The 21,740-nt window shown below is 48.9% G+C and overlaps 1 protein-coding gene across 4 annotated transcripts; it reads left to right on the top strand.

The window, feature by feature from the left end:
- Nucleotides 1–95: 95 nt before the first annotated feature.
- On the top strand, nucleotides 96–19,414 carry Slc9a5 (solute carrier family 9 member A5). Of its 4 annotated transcripts, none has more exons than XM_060392084.1 (17): nucleotides 96–1,562; nucleotides 5,040–5,342; nucleotides 5,804–5,842; nucleotides 6,804–6,967; nucleotides 7,159–7,237; nucleotides 7,517–7,694; nucleotides 8,173–8,393; nucleotides 8,627–8,829; nucleotides 9,048–9,137; nucleotides 9,234–9,304; nucleotides 9,986–10,145; nucleotides 10,837–10,925; nucleotides 11,059–11,185; nucleotides 15,011–15,181; nucleotides 15,663–15,732; nucleotides 16,377–16,511; nucleotides 17,555–19,414. In XM_060392084.1, exons 1-17 carry the CDS (start codon nucleotides 1,367–1,369, stop codon nucleotides 18,025–18,027), a joined length of 2,769 nt encoding a protein of 922 aa, XP_060248067.1. In that variant the 5' UTR covers nucleotides 96–1,366; the 3' UTR covers nucleotides 18,028–19,414. The 4 variants fall into 4 exon arrangements, with proteins under 4 accessions (XP_060248067.1, XP_021487618.1, XP_060248069.1 ...); XM_021631943.2 differs by having other exon boundaries at nucleotides 98–1,562; nucleotides 9,986–10,115; XM_060392086.1 differs by lacking the exon at nucleotides 5,804–5,842 and having other exon boundaries at nucleotides 98–1,562.
- The last annotated feature ends 2,326 nt before the right edge of the window (nucleotides 19,415–21,740 follow it).

The raw sequence follows: 21,740 nt of genomic DNA, 5'->3' as shown, positions 1-21,740 counted from the left end.
GGGTGGAGCCAAGGCTAGACGGAGAGACGCGCGTCGGGTTAACTAACCATCGCCAGAGGCGGCGCTTGGGTCAGCCAGTCAGAGAGCTGGTGATCCCGTTAGTTCCTCAGCATGGAGGGCGGGAAAACCCGAGCTCCCGCTCCGCCTCAGAGCGGAGGGCGGGGAGACTTTCTCTAGGTTTGGTTTGGGCGAGGCGGCAGCGGGTCTTTGTGGGGATTTTAGGGCAGGTTGGGCGTAAATCTCTTCGGATAATGTGGATAGCTGGGCCGTTCTCAGTTAAGGGAGGAGAGCGGACTAGTTACCAGCTTGGAAGATAACTGAAAGCATGTCTCTCGTTTGGGGGAGGCTGTGAGAAGGATCTCTTTCAGTTTGGAACGAGAAGTGGAAATAGATTTTATATTTGAAGGAAGAGGTGGATTCAGCCCCCTTTAGGTGTGGGGGGAAAAAGAGAGGATGGGTGCGCTTTCTCGAAAAAGGATGGAATGAGTCAGTGTGAGGAGGCAGGTAGCACATGTTCCTTCAGCTTGAGTGATGAATGAAAAGTAGAGACAGTCTTCGGTTTGGGGCGAGATGAGTCAAACGCCCCAAGTTCCTAGTTTAAAGGGGATTTCATAAGATCTCAGAAGCACGGAATAGGCGAATAGTTCCCTGTAGTTTGAAGGGAAGGCGGCGCCTCTCGGCTCCGGAGACGAGAGGAATAGCCTCCTTTTCACCCTGGAGTGAGCGGGGATCGGTCCCGGCCTTGAGGTTTCTGGGTACGTGGAGGGCAGCGGTGTCCATCAAGGCTTTCTGGGTGTGCCCAGTGCGCGTGCGCAGCTCTGGTCTGGGAATGGGCCGGTAGGGGGTCCCAGGTTTTGGAGACTGAGTTAGAAGGCAGCAGCGCACCGCCCTCTGCGGTTTGCTCAGCGTGCTACCGGGACCCGCAGCCTGGGCACCTGGAGCCGGCGGCCCGCAGCTGGGCAGCATTCCGCGGTAGCTCGTCTCTGCTCCCCGAGACCCCTGTCCTTCCCGCTGCCCCGGGACGCGGTGGCTGGTCACCTCGCTGACTCCGGGTGAGAGGCGGTTTAGGGGAGCATACTGGAGAGAGTGGGTTCAGGATTCGGGGGGAAAGAGGGCTACACTGGGGAATTTCCGGAGATGAGCCCAACCTAGAAGAGATGGAGGAGGGGATCCCAACTGCTAGAGTCCTGGGCAGGGTCTCGGGGTCCGGACCTGGCGTGGGGGTATCGGAGCCCGGATTGGGGGGAGTGAGCCCCACGTGCCTGTGACGCGGGGGCGCCGGGTAGGCGGCGGCTGCGGCGGCGGCGGCAGCGACGCCGGGCCGGCGGCCGTGCAGTGCCGGGGGAACGGCGAGGCAAGCTGCAGGATGCTACGCGCCGCACTGCTTCTTCTGCTCCGGCTGCCCCTGGCGGGGGCGGGGGCCACGGAAGAACCCACCCTGGAGTCGGGGCCGTTGGGGGAGCCTCCTCCAGGCTTGGCGCTCTTCCGCTGGCAGTGGCACGAGGTGGAGGCGCCCTACCTGGTGGCCCTGTGGATCCTGGTGGCCAGCCTGGCTAAAATCGGTGAGTGTGTGTGCTGGCGCGCCCCGCGAGCCCGGCCGGCGGCCCGCAGCGGACCCGCCCCCAAACCCCTTAGTTTCCAGATCCAGTCCTGTGTCTTGCACTGTGCCGGGACTTAGGCTCCAATTCCACAAATCTCCGTTCTCTCCCGTTTCCTGCGCCTCTCGTGGGTCTTCTTCCTCCTCTTCTCAGTTGGTAGTTTAGAGGATTTGCCTTTCTAACAGGCTGCCTGTCGCTGCTCTCTTTAGCTCCATCTTTAGACTCTTCTCCACTGTTTCCCCTTCCCCTGGCAGCTAGCCCTCCCCAGTAAACGTCGTCAGTGAGGCCTCTCCTCCAGACGTCCAGCCTCTCAGAAACCTGTCGTCAATGAGGACATATGGGGACATTGAGGAGATGATATTCTCCTGGGAACCCAGGCATTCTGGTTCTGAGAAAATTTTCTGCCCTGGAGATGCAGCCAAGAGTCTGAGATTTACTATCTCCTGAGATACTAAACTGCCGCTTTGTAGCTTATCTTTCTACTCCTCTTAAAGCTGTTGGCACCTTCTTGCACCCGGGGTGCAACCCCGCCCTCCAATTCACATTCCTCTCCTCACCGCTGAAGAAACTTCCATTTCTTAGGTCTTTACTGTGTGCTGACTACCCTGGGAGCTTTCATATATATACTCAACCTCTTTCGGTCCTCACATTGAAGGCTGTGCTTCAGATTCCCACATTACTTCCCCCGCTAGGGACGCCTTTCTTTGCCTCTTCCCCCTTTCTGACAGCCAGTGGCCCCTCCTCCCAACGGAGACCCTCCTCCTTTCTCTCTGTTGTTCAAGCTCTGCTGTGGGGGTGACTAATTATAGCTGAGCATTGCTACTCATTCTCCATTTATGCTGGCACAGCTTGTACTCCAGTCTCACCGTGTAGGAATCCCACAACCTAGAGTTTGCCCCTTTCTCCCCCCCCCCGGGATATTGCTGGGGTACAGGGTGAGGAATGGATCTGGAATAAAACTCTCCTCTCCACCTTGGCAGCTTGGAATTAATAATGGAAAATGGGACTCTAAATATCTTCAGGAAATCTGATTCTGCCAGAGAACTGACTTCTTCATAGATCTTGGGTTTGAAGAGCTGGGGAGAAGGAAACCAGGGGTGGGGCTAAAGGTAGGAAGGTCTACTCCTGGATTCACCCCAGAGGCCCAGCAGCAGTGACAGCAAGGTGGAGGAAGCAGCTTCAGATTTAGAGTAAGGACTGGGTTTGCTGAGAGAGGCTCATGGATTGTAGAAGAGTTCCTGTTTTACTTAAGATTTATAGCACCCACATCATAGATAAATAGTGCCTTTTCTAGTTTAGATAACACCTCCTACAGAGGAAGAAGAGATGGACCTCAGCAGCTAAAGGAGGTCCTCAGAGAGGAGGGAAAAGCTAATTGCAATTGGGTGCAATTTCCAAAGGGCATTGCTTTGGCACAGGGACTCAGGTTAGTAAAGATCCTTCCTCTACCAGTGCCTGAGGGACTGTATGGGGCATGTCCAAAATGCCGAGGAAGAACCATAATTTAGGGACAAAGGCAGGAGAAGCAATAATGTTAGAAATCCCTTTTTTACATCCTCCTCTTTTCCTAGAGACAGATATCTCAAATTTGACTTTTCTCTAGAATTAAATTTAATTACTGTTTGTTGACAGCCTATTATGTGTCTGACACTATACTAGGCACATTTGCACATTTCCTCTCTTTTAATCTTTGCCCTTCATGGTGGCTATTTTTCTCATACTAAAGAGAAGAAACTGAAGTTTATATAAATCAAATAATTTGCATCATGGCTTGGAGAGATGGGTTAGTGGTTAAGAGCCCCTCTTGTGGAGGACCCAGGTTCAGTTCCCAGGACCCACATGGCAGTTTACAGCTGTCTGTAATTCAATTTCCAGATGATCTGACTCCTGCTTCTGGTCTCTGTGGGCTCCTGGGCTCACATGATACACAAATACACATAAAAATAATAAGTAAACAAACAAACAAATAAATCTTTTAAAAATTTGCCTGAGATCACATTGTTAGAAAGTGGGATAAGGTCAGAAAGCTTTGATATCTGACTGTTATATACAAAGTTGTCTATCTATCTATCTATCTATCTATCTATCTATCTATCGAGACAGAGTACTAGATAGCCCTGGCTAGGTTGGAACTCACAGAGATCTGCCTCTGCTTCCTGAGTGCTGGGATTAAAGGCATGTGGCACCGTACCTAGCTACACCAAGCTTTTTTAACTGAGCCAGTATAAAGAAATATGTACATTGGGTTGAGAGGCCTACAGTGCTTAAAAGGAGCTATGTATGCATATGTGTATATATATATATATATATATGCACATCACAGTAATATATTACCATAGGTCTGTTATATTGATAGCAAATATGTATTGTTTACTATAAATCAATGTGCTCTGTGCTTTTTTTCTTTTACAGAGGTGAGAAGTCTTGCTACATAGCCCAGGCTAGTCTTGAACTCATTACATAAACCAGGTTGAGAGGCTGGAGAGATGGCTTGGTGCCATTGGCTGCTCTTGCAGAGGACTCCACTTTGGTTCCCAGGACACACATGGTAGCTCACAACTGCCTGTAACAGCTGTTCTAGGGAATCTGACACCCTCTTCTGACCTCCTCAGACACTAGGCATATACAGGACACACTTACATACCTGCAAACAAATACAAATGCAAATAAAATAAAATAAAATAAAACCTTTAAAAAAAAAAAAAACACCCTAAGCCAGATTTACCTTGAACCCACAGCAATCCTCTTACCTCAGTCTTCCAAGTACTAGGATGACAGGTGTTTGCCATTGTGCTTGGTTTTCTGATGCACCCAGTTACTGGACTTTGAACCTAGAACCTTATAAATGGTAGGATATGCTTTGCTATTCAGTGTTCTATAACTGAGCTGTATCTCAACTTTATTTTGAGATACATTAAATTGATCATAAGTCTGTCCTACCAGGCCTAGCTCTAAATTCTTATAAGACGGTGATTTGATTTAATCTTCACAACCATCCTATTTGATCATTACTGTTTTTATTCCCGTGTTTAAGATGAGAAAACTGAGAGTCAAAGAACGAGTAAAATAGAGGACCTAGCCTATAAACCCAAGCAACTTGATTTTAGAGTCCCTGATTTCTTTCCCCAGCAATCTTATACATGATATATCTCTATTTAGCATTTGCTTAACTCCAGATGATTCGGAGAAAAATGGGGTCAGTCCCTGAGGATGGCAGTACAGAAGAAGGGGCATTTTCAGAAATGGAGGGAAAAAAAAAAGGCTAGAAACATCTTTGAAGCCATGGAGAGTTTGTAGCCTTAGAGGTCGGAGAATCTATATTTCTTCTTGCATTGGTCCCAGGGCCAGGGATTCTAACTTTGGTTAAACTGGTAAAATAGTATAGGCCAGGGTGTGGGAGATAGTCCATGGCTTCATACTTGCTGTCTTCTTGCATTGCAGTGTTTCACCTGTCTCGGAAGGTAACATCTCTGGTCCCTGAGAGCTGCCTGCTGATTTTGCTGGGCCTGGTGCTGGGGGGCATTGTCTTAGCCGTGGCCAAGAAGGCCGAGTACCAGCTGGAACCAGGGACCTTCTTCCTTTTCCTGCTCCCTCCTATCGTGTTAGACTCAGGCTATTTTATGCCGAGCCGGCTGTTTTTTGACAACTTGGGTGCCATCCTCACCTATGCTGTGGTGGGCACACTCTGGAATGCCTTCACAACAGGTGTTGCCCTTTGGGGCCTGCAGCAGGCTGGACTTGTAGGTGAGTAACCCTAGAACCTAGGCTGTAAAAAATAAAATAAAGTCTTGCTAGCTCCGGCCCCTAACTCCCTTCTCCAGCTCTGAAGATCAGGTGGTGGTATGTCCCATTCCCTGGGAGCTCAGTTGCAGGTCGGACCTACCTGGACTGCCTGGCCAGACTTCAGATAGGCTTCGGTTCTAATTTTGTCTCTGCCCGTTGGATCTGCACTTCTTCAGCATGACAGCTGAGCAGGGGCCTGGCTCCCAGCTGTGTGTGGGCTGCTGGAGCTCAGAAGCCTGCACTAGCACTCTGTTACCTCCTGCCCTCTGTCACCACACTGCCACTTGCCAGCCATGTTTCCTCACCATTCCTGCAAGGATTTACAGTACTGGGTATGCTCAAGCTATGCTAGGTGGTTTCTCATTTTTATTTCTAATAAATGCTTTTTTTTTTTTTTTTTTTTTTTGTCTGCAAAATGCTAGCTGGGCATTCTCTTCTATTGCATCTTTCAAATTACTCTGGTAAGGTATAATTTACCTCGTTTAATGGAAGAAAAAGCAGAGCCCCTCACGCTCATTTGGTACTAGGGCCTGTGCTTAGCCTCCATTTTATTGAGGCTCTGCATTTAGGGCCGCTCCCAACCTTTTCTTTCTTTGCTGACTTAAGAAATCCATTCAGTCCTGATATTGAAAATTCAGACTTTTTCTAAGGTAAAAAGGAGAAGCTTGCAATTCCCAGCCGGGGACTCCAGTCTGGTATTCTTAATAAAAAGTGACCTGTTTAGAGCAGGAAGGAAAAGGAGGGCTTAGATTCTAATCATAATGGTAATAATCGGTGGTACTGGCTCCTTACCATTTATTAGGTCCTAGCTAAATAAAGAGCTTTCTGGGGTTGGTATTATTATTTCTGTTTTACACATGGGGAAACTGAGGCTCACGGGGATCTGGAGAAGGGAGTTAGGGGCTGGAGCTAGTGAGATTTTTATTTTATTAAAAGTACCACCTATGGTACTTTTCATGTTGTGTTCAGATCTTCCTTCCCTGCTGAGAATTGTGCCTATGCCACATCCCTTTGGCTGAGAATCGCAGGTGTGGGAGAAACGGTTTCCTGTTATCCTGGTAATAAAGCCGGTCAGCAGCCAGTTCTACCTGCTGGCAACTCCTTTGATTGCTGCTGCAGTTTTTATTACTGGCACCCCCTGAATGGTTATCAGCCACTTGTGAATTAGATAAGGAGGCATGGCCAAGAGAAGTCATGTGACAGTGGCAAGAGCCAATGTCACAACAGCTGTTGACTTGCCAAGTCAGGTCTTAGGCACAGGCAGCTCAAGCCTCCAGGACATAGGCAGGTCTCCTCACCTTTCCAAATTCCCTTTGGGTTTAGTTCTGCCCAGTAGGAAAGCTTGTGGGCTTGTCACAGGGAGTGCCATGGGAGGCAGAGTCAGCTTCACCAATCAAGACTGTCTTGTGTCTCTCCCTGTAGCCCCTAGGGTACAGGCTGGCCTGCTGGACTTCTTGCTCTTTGGAAGCCTCATCTCAGCGGTGGACCCCGTGGCTGTGTTGGCTGTCTTTGAGGAGGTGCACGTCAACGAGACTCTCTTTATCATCGTTTTTGGCGAGTCCCTGCTCAATGACGCAGTTACTGTGGTGAGAATGGATAGTGGACTGCCAACCCCTGACCTTAGGCTGCCAACTGGTATCTCACCAGGCTTAGACCTTTCCTCCCAGCTCTCTGGGGAGGAAATAGAATCTGAGCTTTTTTTTTTTTTTTTTCTCTTCTGGCCCACTTTCCCCTCTGTGGCCTCCTCCTACTTCCTGCCTCTCCTCTTGTCACTCAGGTGCTGTACAAGGTCTGCAACTCCTTTGTGGAGATGGGTTCTGCCAACGTGCAGGTCACTGACTACCTAAAGGGAGTTGGTCAGTATTTCCCCCAGCTTGGCCAGCATTCAGTGTCTTCCTTTCCTGGGTTGTTGAGACCCAGCCAGCCAGCACTGGGACAGAGGAGACTATTCTTACTTTCCTCTATGGAGAATGGGGTCTGGGAGAAGTTTGCCCTGGGATCCTGATCTGGGACCCTGAGCCCCAGGGAGGGTGGCGGGTTCCTTCCTCTGTTTCTCACTAGGCAAGAGTTTTGTCAGCCCAGCTTGGGGAGGGTCTGGGCCTGGGGTCATGCTGACACCCCCACTCCTCCCCCAGCCTCCCTGTTTGTGGTCAGTCTGGGCGGGGCAGCCGTGGGTTTAGTCTTTGCCTTCCTCCTGGCCCTGACCACACGCTTCACCAAGCGGGTCCGCATCATCGAGCCGTTGCTGGTCTTCCTCCTCGCCTACGCAGCCTACCTCACTGCTGAAATGGCCTCGTTGTCTGCCATTCTTGCGTGAGTCCTGGGGGGTGTCACAGGCAGGCAACTGGGAAAGGGCCCTGGGAATAGTCACACTTTACATGGCCAAGAGCAAGAGCTTAAGGAACCTGTAGGCATCACAGAGCGCTTGTGATAGTGGGCACCTCATTCTCTCCTCAGGGGAGAAGTCTCTGTGCACCTGAAGGCTCACACCTCCTCTGCCTGAAGTGCAGGCTAAGCTCCCAGTATGCTTCAGGGCCTGAAGCCACTGGTTGTTATGGGTTTAGCACCCCAAAGGATGCCTCAGAGGGTTTACTAGTCAGAGCAAGAGACTCTAGGTGGGAAGCCTGGAGATCTGTGTTCATTTTAGGACTACCACTAACTAGCAATCTTCATGCATCCCTGAGTTTTGATACCTCAGTGATGGCCGCACCCCCACCTGCTGCATGCTCACGCCCGAGAGAAACTGAGCTTTTGGGACCCTTCCTCACTTCCAGTTTTGTTCCTCTCCCAGGGTGACCATGTGTGGCCTGGGATGTAAGAAATACGTGGAGGCCAACATCTCCCATAAGTCACGCACAGCTGTCAAATATACAATGAAAACCCTTGCCAGCTGCGCTGAAACGGTCATCTTCATGCTACTTGGCATCTCAGCCGTGGACTCTTCCAAATGGGCCTGGGACTCTGGGCTGGTGCTGGGCACCCTCTTCTTCATCCTGTTCTTCCGAGCTCTCGGTATCGCTGCCACCCTCTGCTTCCCTGCTCTTGTCCCTGTCCGTTTTCTTTCCCCTCACACCCCACTGCTCACCCCTCAATCCAAGTCCACATCCTCGTTAATTCCTAAGCCTGCCCTTGGTGCTCACCTGTACTAACCCCTGCCAGACCTTAGCCCAGATGCTTGGCGCCATCCATTCCTGGTGTCCTCCACTCCCAACTCCTTGCTCCTGCTGGCCTTCCTCCTGCTGTAGGCGTAGTCCTGCAGACGTGGGTGCTGAATCAGTTCCGGCTGGTCCCTCTGGACAAGATTGACCAGGTGGTGATGTCCTATGGGGGCCTTCGGGGGGCTGTGGCCTTTGCTCTCGTCATCCTACTGGACAGGACCAAGGTCCCTGCCAAGGACTACTTTGTGGCCACCACTATTGTGGTGGTCTTCTTCACAGTCATCGTGCAGGTGGGAGTGCCCAGGAAGCTAGTGGGGAGAGGTTCAGCAGACACTGGGAGAGTCTCGGAACACTCTGGGACAGGGGCTTCCTTTTCCATTGGGGGAAGCAGGGACCTGGCTTCCCAGACCTTGAGCGTAATGGGTGGAGGCAGAGCTGAGGCCTAGTTACTGGGAGAAAGGCAGCAGGGAACTGAATAGAGCAGGGCTCACTTCCTACCTATCCATAGGGTTTGACCATCAAGCCACTGGTCAAGTGGCTGAGGGTGAAGAGGAGTGATCATCATAAACCCACCTTGAACCAGGAGCTACATGAGCACGTGGGTACCGAAACCCCATCCCTCCACCTGTCCCTCTCTCCCTTCTCCTATGTTGGCAGAGTCCTGATCCAGTCACCCTACCCACCCCCATTCTAGACTTTTGACCACATTCTGGCTGCAGTGGAGGACGTTGTGGGGCACCATGGCTACCACTACTGGAGGGACAGGTGAGGGAGCTGCCCCGAGGCTCCTTCAGCAGCAGTGGCCCTACCAGCCAGGGCAGCATGGGGGATATGCCACCCTTCTGAGAAGGGACACAGCCAGGTTCAGGCTGGGTGACCTCTGCCTGAAGCCCTTCAGTGGCACCCCAGTGTTCTCAGGATAAGACAGAGCTCCCCAGGGTGGCCTGCCAGACTCCCACACTATTATGCTCTGTTGTTTTTTGATGGGCTTCCTGATAATTACACGGACCCTATTTAGAGCCTCAGAGCCCACCATGAGGTCCAGGCCTGGCCACTGAGACCATTGTATGTGTTCTGTCTACTAGAACACTGCCTCACCTTTCTCTTACTTAGCTTTGAATCATCCTTCAGATCTCACCACAGGCATTGATCCCTTAGAGACATCTGGCCTCCCTGGCAAGGACAAATCCCATTATAATTATCCTTGGTAGTTTTTGTCATGGTTATAATTTTTACAGTTATTTAAAACAGCTTCAACTAATGACAGAGTCTCTCTTAAAACTGTAAAGGCTATAAGAACAGGGACTAGCCTTGAGATTCTCCTTGGCTGAGACTCATACCGAGAAAGCCAGGCCAGTGCTGGCAGTGTCCCTGCCCTGTCTGAGGAAGGGCCAGCCAGCCACACCTGAGGCCGGTGCTCAGGGCTGGGTCTGGCACCCTCTGCAGGTGGGAACAGTTTGACAAGAAGTACCTGAGTCAGCTGTTGATGCGGCGGTCAGCCTATCGCATCCGAGACCAGATCTGGGATGTGTACTATAGACTCAACATCCGAGATGCCATCAGCTTTGTGGACCAGGTGGGCCAGCAGTTACCAGGTAGGCCAGTGGTGAGTAGACAGATGGTCAGCAGGGCAGGAAGGGATGACAGGCAGGTGGGCTTGTTAGCAAGGGGCAGGGAGTTGGAATTCCCAACTCCCTGCAGGGTGTCAGAGCAGCAGGTGCCAGCCTGGTGTTGACAGCGTCTGGCCGGCAATACAGAAAGGTTGGAAACAGCTGTTGGAGTCAGCAAGCACAGCTCAGCTGTTATCACGTATAGGCCGATGCGTGAGTAAGTTACTTACGTTGCCTGAGCTTCGGTTTCCTCTGTGAGAAGAAAGAAGCAGTAAGAATAGTGCCGTGGCACACACCTGTAATCCCAGCACTTGAGAGGCAGAGACAAGCAGATCTTTGAGTTTGAGGCCAGCCTGGTCTACAGAGCAAGTCCAGGACAGCCAAGGCTACACAGAGAAACCCTGTCTGGAAAAACAAGACAAAAGAGTAGTAGTACTACCTAGGTCAGATTTTGAGAATTCAGTATGTGAAGTGTTTCAGTATCCGGTATAATAACAAAGAACAAAAAGGGGTTGTGGCTCAGTGCTCAGCACTTGAATAGCATTGGAGAACCTGGGTAGTCCTCGGCACTGCTTCAAGGTAAAACAGAGATATCAAAATAATCATTAACGCATGTCATTCTCATTACCCCTCTGTTTGGCCACTGCTCATCTGACCCTTGTCTGACCTCAGTCTTGACTCCTACAGGGAGGCCACGTCTTGTCCTCCACAGGACTCACTCTACCCTCTATGCCTAGCAGAAATTCTATGGCAGAGACCTCTGTCACCAACCTGTTGTGAGTTCCTTCCCTTCCTCAAGCTCTTCTCCCCCAGATCTCTTCTTGGGAGGATTTGTCAACACTTTCACCTCTGCCCTTCCCCTCACCGGGGCTGCCCACCCCCTAGCACATATGTCCCTGTCCCCTGCAGGAGGGAGAGCGGCAGCGGAGCGTGTCTAGATCTGCAGGTGATCGACACTGTGCGCAGTGGCCGAGACCGGGAGGATGCTGTGATGCACCATCTGCTCTGTGGAGGCCTCTACAAGCCACGGCGCAGGGTGAGAGCTCGCAGGGCGGGAGAACTTCGAGGATGGTGGGGAGTGGACTGTAGAGGCCTTGATCAGAGACTCAAGGGGCATTTGGTACCAGCTTGTGTCCAGCTGTGAATGCCCAATGGAAGGCTGTGGGTTTCATGTTTTGCTGGGTTTTTGTTGTCGGTTTGGAGGAAGTACTGCACGGTGTACATCAGATAACAAGGCATGAAATGAAGGATGAACCAGCTGGGACTCCAGAAGGAAGCACTTTGGCTTAGAAGCTGGGTTTAGGAAGGAGAGGAGCACACGGGACATGGATATTGTCCCTGAGGGGAGAGGAAGAGATAGAGGACAAGGAGCTTTGAGGAGCAGGTCAAAGATGGAAGCAGGGACTTGAGAAGGCCTTTGGAACAGGAGAGAGGTGGATTAGCCCTGTGCAGATTGGCAAGCTTTGGAACTTTGGGTGTGGAAAGGCCCATCCCATCCCGGAGAGGATCTTCTGTAGCCCACAAGGGGGCAGCAGGCCATTATCGTGGGCCTTTTGAAATGTGAACCTGCTATTCATGGCAGCACGACAAGCAAGGCTTTTAGAACACTGAGATAGAAGTGGCTTAATTTACACACACCTCTCTTAATCCCCATTTCTGCAGAATAAGCTTCAAAGGTTTTCGGGTGGCTTTACTCACACTGTTGTTCCAGTGGCCTCTTCTGCCACTGGTGTTGTCTTTGGCCATGAGAAGCCCCCTCCCATACTCCACGGAGGAGCTATTAGGTGATTGTCTAGGGCAAGTGATAGGGGCTGTCTTGCTTTCCTATTCTAGACTTGCTGTTTTTGCTGCCCAGGATCTCCGATTTAGCTAACCAATTTAGGGCTTCATATTGTCTTCCCAACCCTACCAAACCTTCACGTTTTCCTCAGTTAATGGCTGTCAAACCCACCTCATCCAACTTTTTCTTTTAATGTCTTTTCTTAATGCAAAATTTTTAGTAGAGAGAATGAAATAGCTCTCATTTATCTGTTACCCAATTCTAATAATTTTGTGCATGGTTACATTTTTATGCTCTCTAACCTACCACACCCTGCCCACACTTTATCTTACAGCAAACTCCAGACATCAAATCACACCATCTATAAATATCTCAGTATATGACAAGAACTCTTTTTTTTTATTTTTAAATTTTGTCTTCTTTGAGACATAGTCTTGCTAGCTACCCCAAGACTGACTTCTAATTGGGAACCCTCTTGCCTCAGCCTTTCAAGTGCTGTGATCATAAGTATAAACCATCACCCCAGATGGCAATGTCTTTAAAAAATAAGGTCAGACTGAGGAGATAGGACAGCAGTAGAACATTGGCTTGGCTTCTCTGAGGCCTTGGGTTTGATTTCCCAGAACTGCAGAAATCAAGTAAAATCAAATCATAATACTGTTATTATAATACAGTAATTCTTATATCAAATGCTCATTCAGTGTTCAATAAATATTTTTTTTTCTTAGCTGGTTTACATAGCTCAAGATCCAAAAGAAGTTCAATGTTTATATCTGGAAAATATGTCCTGCATTAAGAAAAACTGTAATAGCATCTTCTTTTCCCCCTTGCTACTTATTGAAGAAACTAAATGTATTATATTGGAGAACTTACCGTTTTCCTACATTTAATGGACTGTATCCAAGTGTTATTTAGCATGTTACTCCATTTCTTATGTTTTCTGGTTATTAAATCTGGAGCCTGATCAGATTCAGGGGCTTTCAGGTATGCTATATACTTCTTATTGTATTATATCAGAGAGAGAACATTGTTGAGTGTTGTTCGTGTGTGTGTGTGTGTGTGTGTGTGTGTGTGTGTGTATGTGTGTGTGTCGCGCAGTTTGACCAGTGGGTTGGACTCAGCTTTTGTATAGTCATTTTAAAAAGAACTAGAGTAAGTTTGTGCTTGCATGTCAAATGTCATCTTATTTAATTTAGCCATCATTCCATCATTTGGATCCCATCTCTACCACCAAATGTCTCTTTCTCAGATTCATATCATCTGAAAATTTGCTAAGCCTGTTAACTTTATGTTCATCTAAGTCATCATAAATATTGAGCAGCATAGAGCTGAGGACATGCTACTAAAGACTTTCCTCCACACTGACATGGATGGAACATTTTTGGGGTATGGTTATTCGACTGGTTCTGAATTCACTCAGTTGCACCATGACATCATCTCTAATTCCTTACGTTCTTTCCAGAAATAGCATTAGAGGTAGTATGTAGTTAGTTAAGATTATAGCTTAAGAGAGGAAGGGGGCTAGAGAGAAAGACTTGGAAGAATTTACAGCAGAAGTCATCTCATTTGACTACCCTAAAATTTGACTACCCTGAAATTGACTACCCTGATTCTTGATGGAATACTCTTGGCTTCACCTCCTAAAGATGTAGATCCTGTAATATGGAGTGGGACTAAGAATCTGTGTTTTTAATAAGCTCACTGATGACTCAAATGCAGCTGGTCTGGTGCCTGGTGCCTGGTGCTTTGAAACCACAGTTCATGTCACTGGGTTAGTTGAAGTGGAGAGAATGCATAAGATCTCTGGGGAGAATGTTTAGAGAAAGAAAGCAGGGCCAAGAATAATACAGAGAATTACCCATTAAAGAAAGGGATAGGGAGCCAGCAAAGGAGAGAAAGGAACCCTTGGAGAAGGCACATCAGGCAGTACCTCTGCCTGAGTTAGAAGGACTAACTGCTATGTAAAGGTCAGGCTGGTACCTACAGGGGCTTCAGGACTAGTGATCAAAGAAAGGTGGTGCTTTGGACTTATGGAACTTGAATAGCATTTTTGGTATTTAAGGAAGTACTAGACAGGAAAGGAAGTGTCCAAATCAATTTATAAGAGCTTGGCCTCAAAAAGGAGATAGTATCATCAATGGAAGTACTTTAAAAACAAGGGCAGAAGCTTCTCTGAAAGCAGAAGGAAAGTGGTAAGAAAGTAAAGATGCAGGAGAAAAGAGATACCTGAGAACCGAGGGATGCAGGAAGGAGTGAGCTGAGCAATGCTGAGTCAGGGACACTTTGCCCCAGATGTGGGGTGGCATTTCCAGGTACTTAGAGAGATGGGAGACTTCAAGGAGCTCTCAGAAGTGGTTTCGAGAAACAGAAAATATGAGGAACAAGAAAGGAACTAAACAGAATGTAAGGCAAGATAAAGTGAGCAGGGATTCTCTAAGCAGCACTCTGGTGATTTCCTTCCACTAGATAGGAAAATGTTGCTAAGCTGCCAAGGACAGAAATAGGCAGGATGGATGAGTACGTGGAGGGCTTGGTCTTTATGAGGAGTCGAAAGAAGCAGATAAAGGGTTGTCTGTACATTAAGTAGGCAGTTGCTAGGACCAAGAGGGTCTAGGGTTCCAGGGCAGATAGTTGGGAAGGTCCAAAGCATGGGCCTGGTGTCGTGGTAGTTGTAGAAATGGTTAGAAGGAAATTAGCTGGCAAGAGGATCCTGTGTAGCTAGCCAGGGATAGGTACGCAGAGATAAATGGACATGCTCTATGGTTTTCCAGTAGCTCTGGGGAACAAGGTACAGGGCCCCTTACCGCCTATTACTTCAAATTAGAGAGAATTAGAGGAAAGGGAAGCAGAGGATAAGGAAAGCCAGGTTTGGAGGAATAACTTCGGAAAAAAGTGAACTGAGTACAGAGTCTCTGTCTGTAATTCTTTTGTAAGTTTTAATTTTATTTTTTAATCCATGGCGAATTCTGGAAAAGCTGGGCTGGCAGAACCTGTGATGAATATGTTAGGGTTGTGGCCCTGGGGTTCCTGTGGGAAGGCAAGGCACCCAGCCTCATGGCAAGGTCGGGCTATCATTGCCAGTACAAAGCTAGCTGCGGCCGCCACTTCATCTCCGATGACGCACAGGAGCGACAGGACAAGGAGGTCTTCCAGCAGAACATGAAGCGACGGCTTGAGTCCTTTAAGTCCACCAAGCATAACATCTCCTTCACCAAGAGCAAGCCTCGACCCCGCAAGACCAGCCACAAGAAGGTGCATCTTTTCTCTGGGACACCTCTTTTGGGCTGTAGGCTGATAATAAATAATTCTGCGTTCTTACATACTGGAACTCAGCCCAAGGAGATGCTTTGTTTAATCACCATAAGGGGTTGGCTGACTATAGCAGTTGGGGTTTCCTTTTAGGTCTGTCTGGGCTTCAGAGGGAGGGCAGCCTCTTGGCCATGGGGTCACTCGCTATCAGAGGTGAAACAGACAGGAAAAGGGCAGAGGTATTGGCCAGGTAACTCTAGGAGCCCTAAAGGTCCAATCCAGGCCCATATGTCCAGAGCCTCTGTCAGTCTAGTCTCCACAGTTACTGCCAGGCTGACCAAGGAATAGTGGGGTGGTAGAACCATTGTGACAAATCTTGCCCTTCTTCTAGGTTAGGAAGGCTTATTCTGTTGACTTTGCCATTTCACAGGGTTTGGGGTTGGGTAGTAGGTCCAAGATCAGAGTTTTCTTTTTTGGTCTTCAGAAGGATGGTGTGGCTAATGCTGAAGCTACAAATGGGAAGCCTCCTCGAGACCTGGGCTTTCAGGACACAGGCAAGCAGGGAGCTTGAGGATGGGAGGGAGGAAGGAAGGGCAGGAGAAGGCCTACCATCAAGATCCTGGAGGTTCTCCTCTGGGAACGCTTAGTACCATGAGCTGGGCCCCTTCCCTCAGGGATTAGATGGGCATACTTGAGTGTTGGAATTGTTCATATCAATGTACCATGTATGACAGAATTGCTGGTTTTAACTATGGTCTATAAAGGTCTTGGGAAATGTCATGGAGATAGGTAGACTGGCCAAGGCCTTAAAGGATAGGTGGGAAAAGGCATAGTGTCCCATCATCAAAACCTAGTTTCCTATGAGCTGAATGTTAACAGACCTTTCAGCTTTGTAGGTGCTGATGTCATCAGTAGATCTGGGGTTGACAGCAGAAAGAGCTGGGAGGAATGGCCCTCATGGCTTCCTCTGAGGACTTAGCACCTTTTGGTTCTCTCCTTGGGCTATGCAATCTCCTTTTCCCTCAAGCCCAGCACTCTAGGCCAGTGTCCCAAAGAGCACCTGCTGAAGGATGCAGGTGCCTCAGCCAACATGGATTTTGCCTGGGGGTTGTGGGGAGAAAGAACTTGCTTGAGGTTGTTTGGTACCAAGAAGCAGCCACTGGGTTGGCCACCCTGACTCAGCTTTCACCCTGTCCAGCTGCTGTGATACTAGCCGTGGAGTCTGAGGAGGAAGAAGAAAGTGACAGTTCAGAGTCTGAGAAAGAGGATGATGAAGGGATCATCTTCGTGGCTAGAGCCACCAGTGAGGTTCTCCAAGAAGGCAAGGTCTCAGGTAATGACTTCCTTGTAATCATTACCCCCTCTCCTCTGGACATCTGGCTGCTTCCTCTGTCTGTTCTCCTGGCCTCTGCTTCAGGAAACTCTCCCTTCCCATTCTCCAGTTTATTCAACCACCAGTGTTTACTAAGCATTTGACTCTACCAGAAATCTCATACAGTGATCTGCTTCAAACACTCACAGAATCCAAGATGGGGAAACTGAGTCACAGAGCCTTAAAGATGTGAATCGCATGATAAAAAGCAGGATTTGGGCCAGGTGTGGTGGTACACACCTTTAATCCCAGCATTTGGGGAGGCAGAGGCAGGCATATCTCTGAGTTCCAGGACAGCCAGGGCTACACAGAGAAACTCTGTCTTGAAAAACGAAACAGAACAAAAAAAAAAAAAAAAAAAAAAGGTGGTGGTATAGAAATTTTGCTCCAAAGGGGATTTCAGTGACGTCTGGAGACTTTTTAAGAAAGATTTATTTTATTTGTATAAGTGTATGTATATTTGTATTCCATGTTTGTGGGGGTGCTCTCAGAGGTCAGAAGAGGGCATGGGATCCCCTAGAGCTAGAGTTACAGGTGGTTGCAAGCTTCCTGATGTGGCTCTGGGAACTGAACTGAATCTTCTGCAAGAATAGCAAGTGCTCTTAACCTCTGCACCACCTCTCCAGCCCCATCTGGAGAACTTTCTGTTATCACAACTGAGTAGGGTGCTCCTCCCTCCTTACTGCTGTCTCAGTGGTTGATCAGGATGAGGCTTAGCAGGATACAGTTTCTGAGCTCATGCTGATGAAGGTGATCAGAGACAAGATACCCTTCCTGTTCGGTTTTCTGAAGCCATAGTTAATTGCCATTTGTTCAGTATGTACCTAGTGAACAAATGTTCTGTGTGCGGCCCTGTGCTGGGCCTGGGACACAGGACAAACCATGCTTCCTTCCAGGAAGACATTGAGTTCAACACAGATGAGTATAATACACTGACCCAGAGTGCATTTGAGAAATCCTCTTCACCAGCAATGAACTCTTATGTACTTTCTCTGTGTTCCCAGGAAGCCATGAGGTATGCCCGAGCCCACGAATCATCCCGCCCTCCCCAACCTGTGCAGAGAAGGAATTACCCTGGAAGAGCGGGCAGGAAGACCTAGCTGTGTATGTGTCTTCAGAAACAACCAAGATCGTGCCTGTGGACATGCAGACAGGCTGGAACCAGAGCATCTCATCCCTGGAGAGCCTGGCATCCCCTCCCTGTACCCAACCCCCTACTTTAACCCGCTTGCCTCCCCACCCACTGGGCATGGAAGAACCGCAGGTTCCTCTTGACCTGTCTTCTGACCCCCGCTCTAGCTTCGCCTTTCCCCCTAGCCTGGCCAAAGCTGGCCGGTCTCGAAGTGAGAGCAGTGCTGACATCCCCCAGCAGCAGGAGCTACAACCCCTCATGGGCCACAAGGACCATACTCACCTTAGTCCAGGCACTGCCAACTCCCACTGGTGCATCCAGTTCAACAGAGGAGGCCGGCTGTAGCCCAGGGCCTCAGGGAGGAGCAGGATGTGGAGCCCCCGTGGGGAGTGTGCCTCAGGCCATGGGCAGAGAAGCCTACTCAGCCTGGTATGGGGCTAGGGGGTCTGGAAGTAGCAACTGGGCTTCCTTGGAACTGGTCAGAAGGGTTTCCTGGGCTGGTCCTCACAGAGACCCTTCTTGCCATTCTCCCTGCTCCTGTCCCGTTTCCACATTTCCTTTCCGAAACATGGCTCAGGATCCAGTCCAGAGTTCTAGGGCATAGGCCCATCCCTAGGGTGTCTTCCTGGACTTACTGTTGGCAGCTGTTTATCCCTGCAAAGCATCATTCTTCAGTATATACTGGTCTTCCCTGTCCTCCACCCCATCTCCAACACCAGGTCAGGATCAGTGTGCTGGCATGAGGCTTTGTAAGGGGCCGGTCCTCAGAGTGCCCGGGCTAGGATACAAGGCAGGCCTCTGTCCCTGTTTCCGCTCACTTGTTGGGTCAGCTACAGGAGGAGTGGGAGTCTACCTCCACATCTTGCTTTAGCTCTTTCTGTTTGCTGCCAGGTACTGAGGTAATGGTGACTCCTTTTCTAGGACTTAGGCACAGGGCCAGGCTTTAGTTCAGAGCTGCTTTGTAGCCAGTCTGCTGCTCTAAGTCTAAGTCTGGAACTTTCCGGACCTTGGATCTGAGATTTCTGAATAGGAGACAGAGGCCTCCAGGTACCTGGGTCACCACCTCAGGTATCTCAGGGTCACTACCCCATTCCCATAGGGGCTGGGATGCCTGGCTGCAATGTCGGGGGAGGGGACAGCCAACTGAGTAACAGGTGGCTTTCCCGGGGATAGCCCCTGCTTTGTGTTTTGTACCTTAAACCCAAGATACATTAAACACCGCTCAGATGGATGAGTGTCCTCTCCCATTTGTCTCAGGCTTTCAGGGGTGGGGACAAGAAGGATCTGCCTGTTTCAAGATTTTTCAGGAGAGAATAGTAGGAGAGGAGGTCTTAGGTAGAACTGTTAGTCCCTCTGGTCCCCGTAAGCACTTTTCCAACATTATTCCCCTAGCAGGAGGCATGGAGTGGCAGTCTGGGGATCACTTTATGGGTTGGGGAAGAAGGTGTCTTAGAACTGGGAGTCAACACAAATGGGAAAGTCCTAGAGGTCAGCGTCTAAGCTATTCAAGGCTGAAGGCTCTAAATGTAGTGACACAGACATATTTCTAGGAAAATGTAGGGACAGGTGTGAGCCAAATGCTACCCTGGGAATTTAGGAGACATAAGGAAGCAGTACAGGCCCTGACATCGATAGATAACAGCGTTCCCCATCCAATTCCTACTGTGTCTGAAGAGTTTTTAAAAGCATCTTTGAGAATAAAACGGTATAAAATTCACTTGTTTAAAATGTATAGTTGAGTTTCTTGTTTCTGTTTTTTTTTTTTTTTTAATTTATTTTTAATGGGTATGGTGGTGCATGTCTTTAAATCCCAACAGTCAGGAGGCAAAGCACTCAGGCTTGTCTCCATGGGTTCAAGGCCATTGTGGTCCATGTAGCAAGTTCAAAGACAGCCAAAGCTACATAGATGCTGCTTCAAAACAAGATCTATTTTTAACTCTGTGTAGGTCTATGTGTCTGCATGTAGGTATGTACGTAAAAGTACAGGTGTCCTCAGATGCCCCAGAAGCACTGGATCCCCTGGAGTTGTAGTGGCATGGGAACCTCCTGATATGGGAGCTGGAGAGCAAACTTTCGTCCTCTGAAAGAACAGCAAGGGCTTTAACCACTGAGCTTTCTGTCCAGCCCCTGTTTCCAGTATGTTCACATAGTTATACAAACCTCCTCATGAAATAAGAATGGAACATTTTCATCATCCTCTCACAAAGCCATAGCTTGAGAGAAGTCATTCTTCATCCACCCCCACCCCCCACCCCCCAGCCAGCAATCACTAGCTCACTTTCCTTGTCTCTGGGTCTGAGGACCTTGGAACACATCAAAGACCCACAGACTTGCTCAATTTTCTTTTTTCCCTGTGGTGCACACAGGGAAAAAGTAAAGAGAAGGAAGAGTGACTTAGCTTTTCCTTCAAGTTGCTAAATGCTGGCCATGATGAGACCTAATAGATAATAGAAGTAGTTAACAATCTTGAGTCAGTTTTAGCTATTACTATCCATATTTACGAACCTTAGTTTTCTCATCTCTAAAATGATACAGCTGAAGCAGGGTGTAGTGGCAAAATACCTCTGATCCCAGCCAGCCCTGGGGAGGCAGAAGTAGGCGGATCCCTGTGGGGTTGAGGCCAGCCTGGTCTATATAGCAAGTTCCAGGCAGAGGTATACAGTGAAACCCTGCCTCAAAAACAAAAACAAAACCACAATGATAAAAGGATTAACAACCGTACTTAACACTTCGTGAGATTACTGCTAGGTAAAATGGTAAAATGGGAAGGAATTGCCCCAGCCTTGGTTCTGTGGTAATGAATTATAACTGTCTGTGTTACCTCACTCATACTGCAAGGCACAGATGCATGGAAGATGCTGAGGGGATGGAAAGAAGTAGCAGATTACCTGGAAGCTCAAGCACTGGATTCCAAGAAAGGACAGCTAGAAACAGAAGGGCATTGGTGAGGCTACTTTAGCAGGTCCGAGTAGGTAAAGAGGTTGAAACAATAGATGGTTGTTCCGCTGCCTTTCAGTGCCAGGAGCTTGTTCACACGGAGATCCCTGAGCCTACCCCAAGGTGTTTGGTCTCTGGAGTCAGGGTCTCGCTATGCAGCCCCCGTTAGCCTGGAATTCAGCATGTAGACCATGCTGGCCTCAAACTCACAGGGATCTGCCTACCTGTGGCCCCCACCTGCTGTGCTGGGATTAAAGGCATGTGCCACCACACCCGCCTACTCCAAGAGTTTTGATTTAGCAGATCTCTGGAGGCCCAGAAAGCTAGTGAGGACAGCTTGGGGCGTGGGAAAAGCTGTCAGGCATTTTTTCTGTAGGAGCAAGCAAGTCAAGAGTTTGTCTACATTTGGCCACTTGACTGGACAAAATGGCAGGGTGGTTATACTACCTGGAGAGGTACTCCCCTGGAGAAGGGAATCCAGGCCTTAAAGGGGAAAGTGTGTGTGTGTGTGTTGTGTGTGTGTGTGTGTGTGCGCGCACACACACACATACCAGAGAACAACTTCAGATGTTGCTCAGAGGTCATCGACTTTTGAGTTTTTGAGACAAGTCTCTCATTGTCCTGGAGTTTGCTAAGTAGGCAAGGCTGGCTGGCCAGTGAGCCCAGGCTCTGCCTGTTTCTGCCTTCCCAGTGCTAAGATTACAAGTGTGCCAGCATGTTTAGCTTAAAAAAAAAAGTTCTGAGAATCAAATTCAGGGCCATATGCTTGTAAGCTATCTCCCAGCTTCCCTCCATTTTAAAAAAAATAAAAAAAGGACAGGTCATACCTGGAACTTTTTAACACACTATGTAGACTAAGCTAGCCTTGAATTTGTGATCTTCCAGCCTTTGCATCTCAAGTGCTAGCATGAGCGGCATGTGCCACAACACCAAGCTAAAAGGAGGATTTTTGATCACGATGAGGGCCTTCTAAGTCAAAGAAGACGGTAGGAGAAAAGAGACTTTTAGTCAGCTGTGTTTTCAAGAGCAGTCTGGGACCTTGAAAAAAGGCTGTGATGCCTCTGGTGGCCCTGAATACCATACGAAGGAGCCTGGGTTTATTTAGGTCAAAGATGAGAGAG

The sequence above is a fragment of the Meriones unguiculatus genome, chromosome 10, assembly GCF_030254825.1.
Source record: "Meriones unguiculatus strain TT.TT164.6M chromosome 10, Bangor_MerUng_6.1, whole genome shotgun sequence".
NCBI classification, from domain to species: Eukaryota; Metazoa; Chordata; class Mammalia; order Rodentia; family Muridae; genus Meriones; species Meriones unguiculatus.
Note: the sequence above shows the minus strand (reverse complement) of the source record. Positions and strands in the feature narration are given on the sequence as shown.

Bases quoted from the DNA above. Each gene is read 5' to 3' on its own strand.
- Slc9a5 (XM_060392084.1), top strand. From the start codon at position 1,367: ATGCTACGCGCCGCACTGCTTCTTCTGCTCCGGCTGCCCCTGGCGGGG. The intron at 9,138-9,233 runs GTGGGTACCGAA...CCCCCATTCTAG, and splicing joins ACCAGGAGCTACATGAGCAC to ACTTTTGACCACATTCTGGC. The intron at 10,146-10,836 runs GTGAGTAGACAG...TGACTCCTACAG, and splicing joins AGTTACCAGGTAGGCCAGTG to GGAGGCCACGTCTTGTCCTC.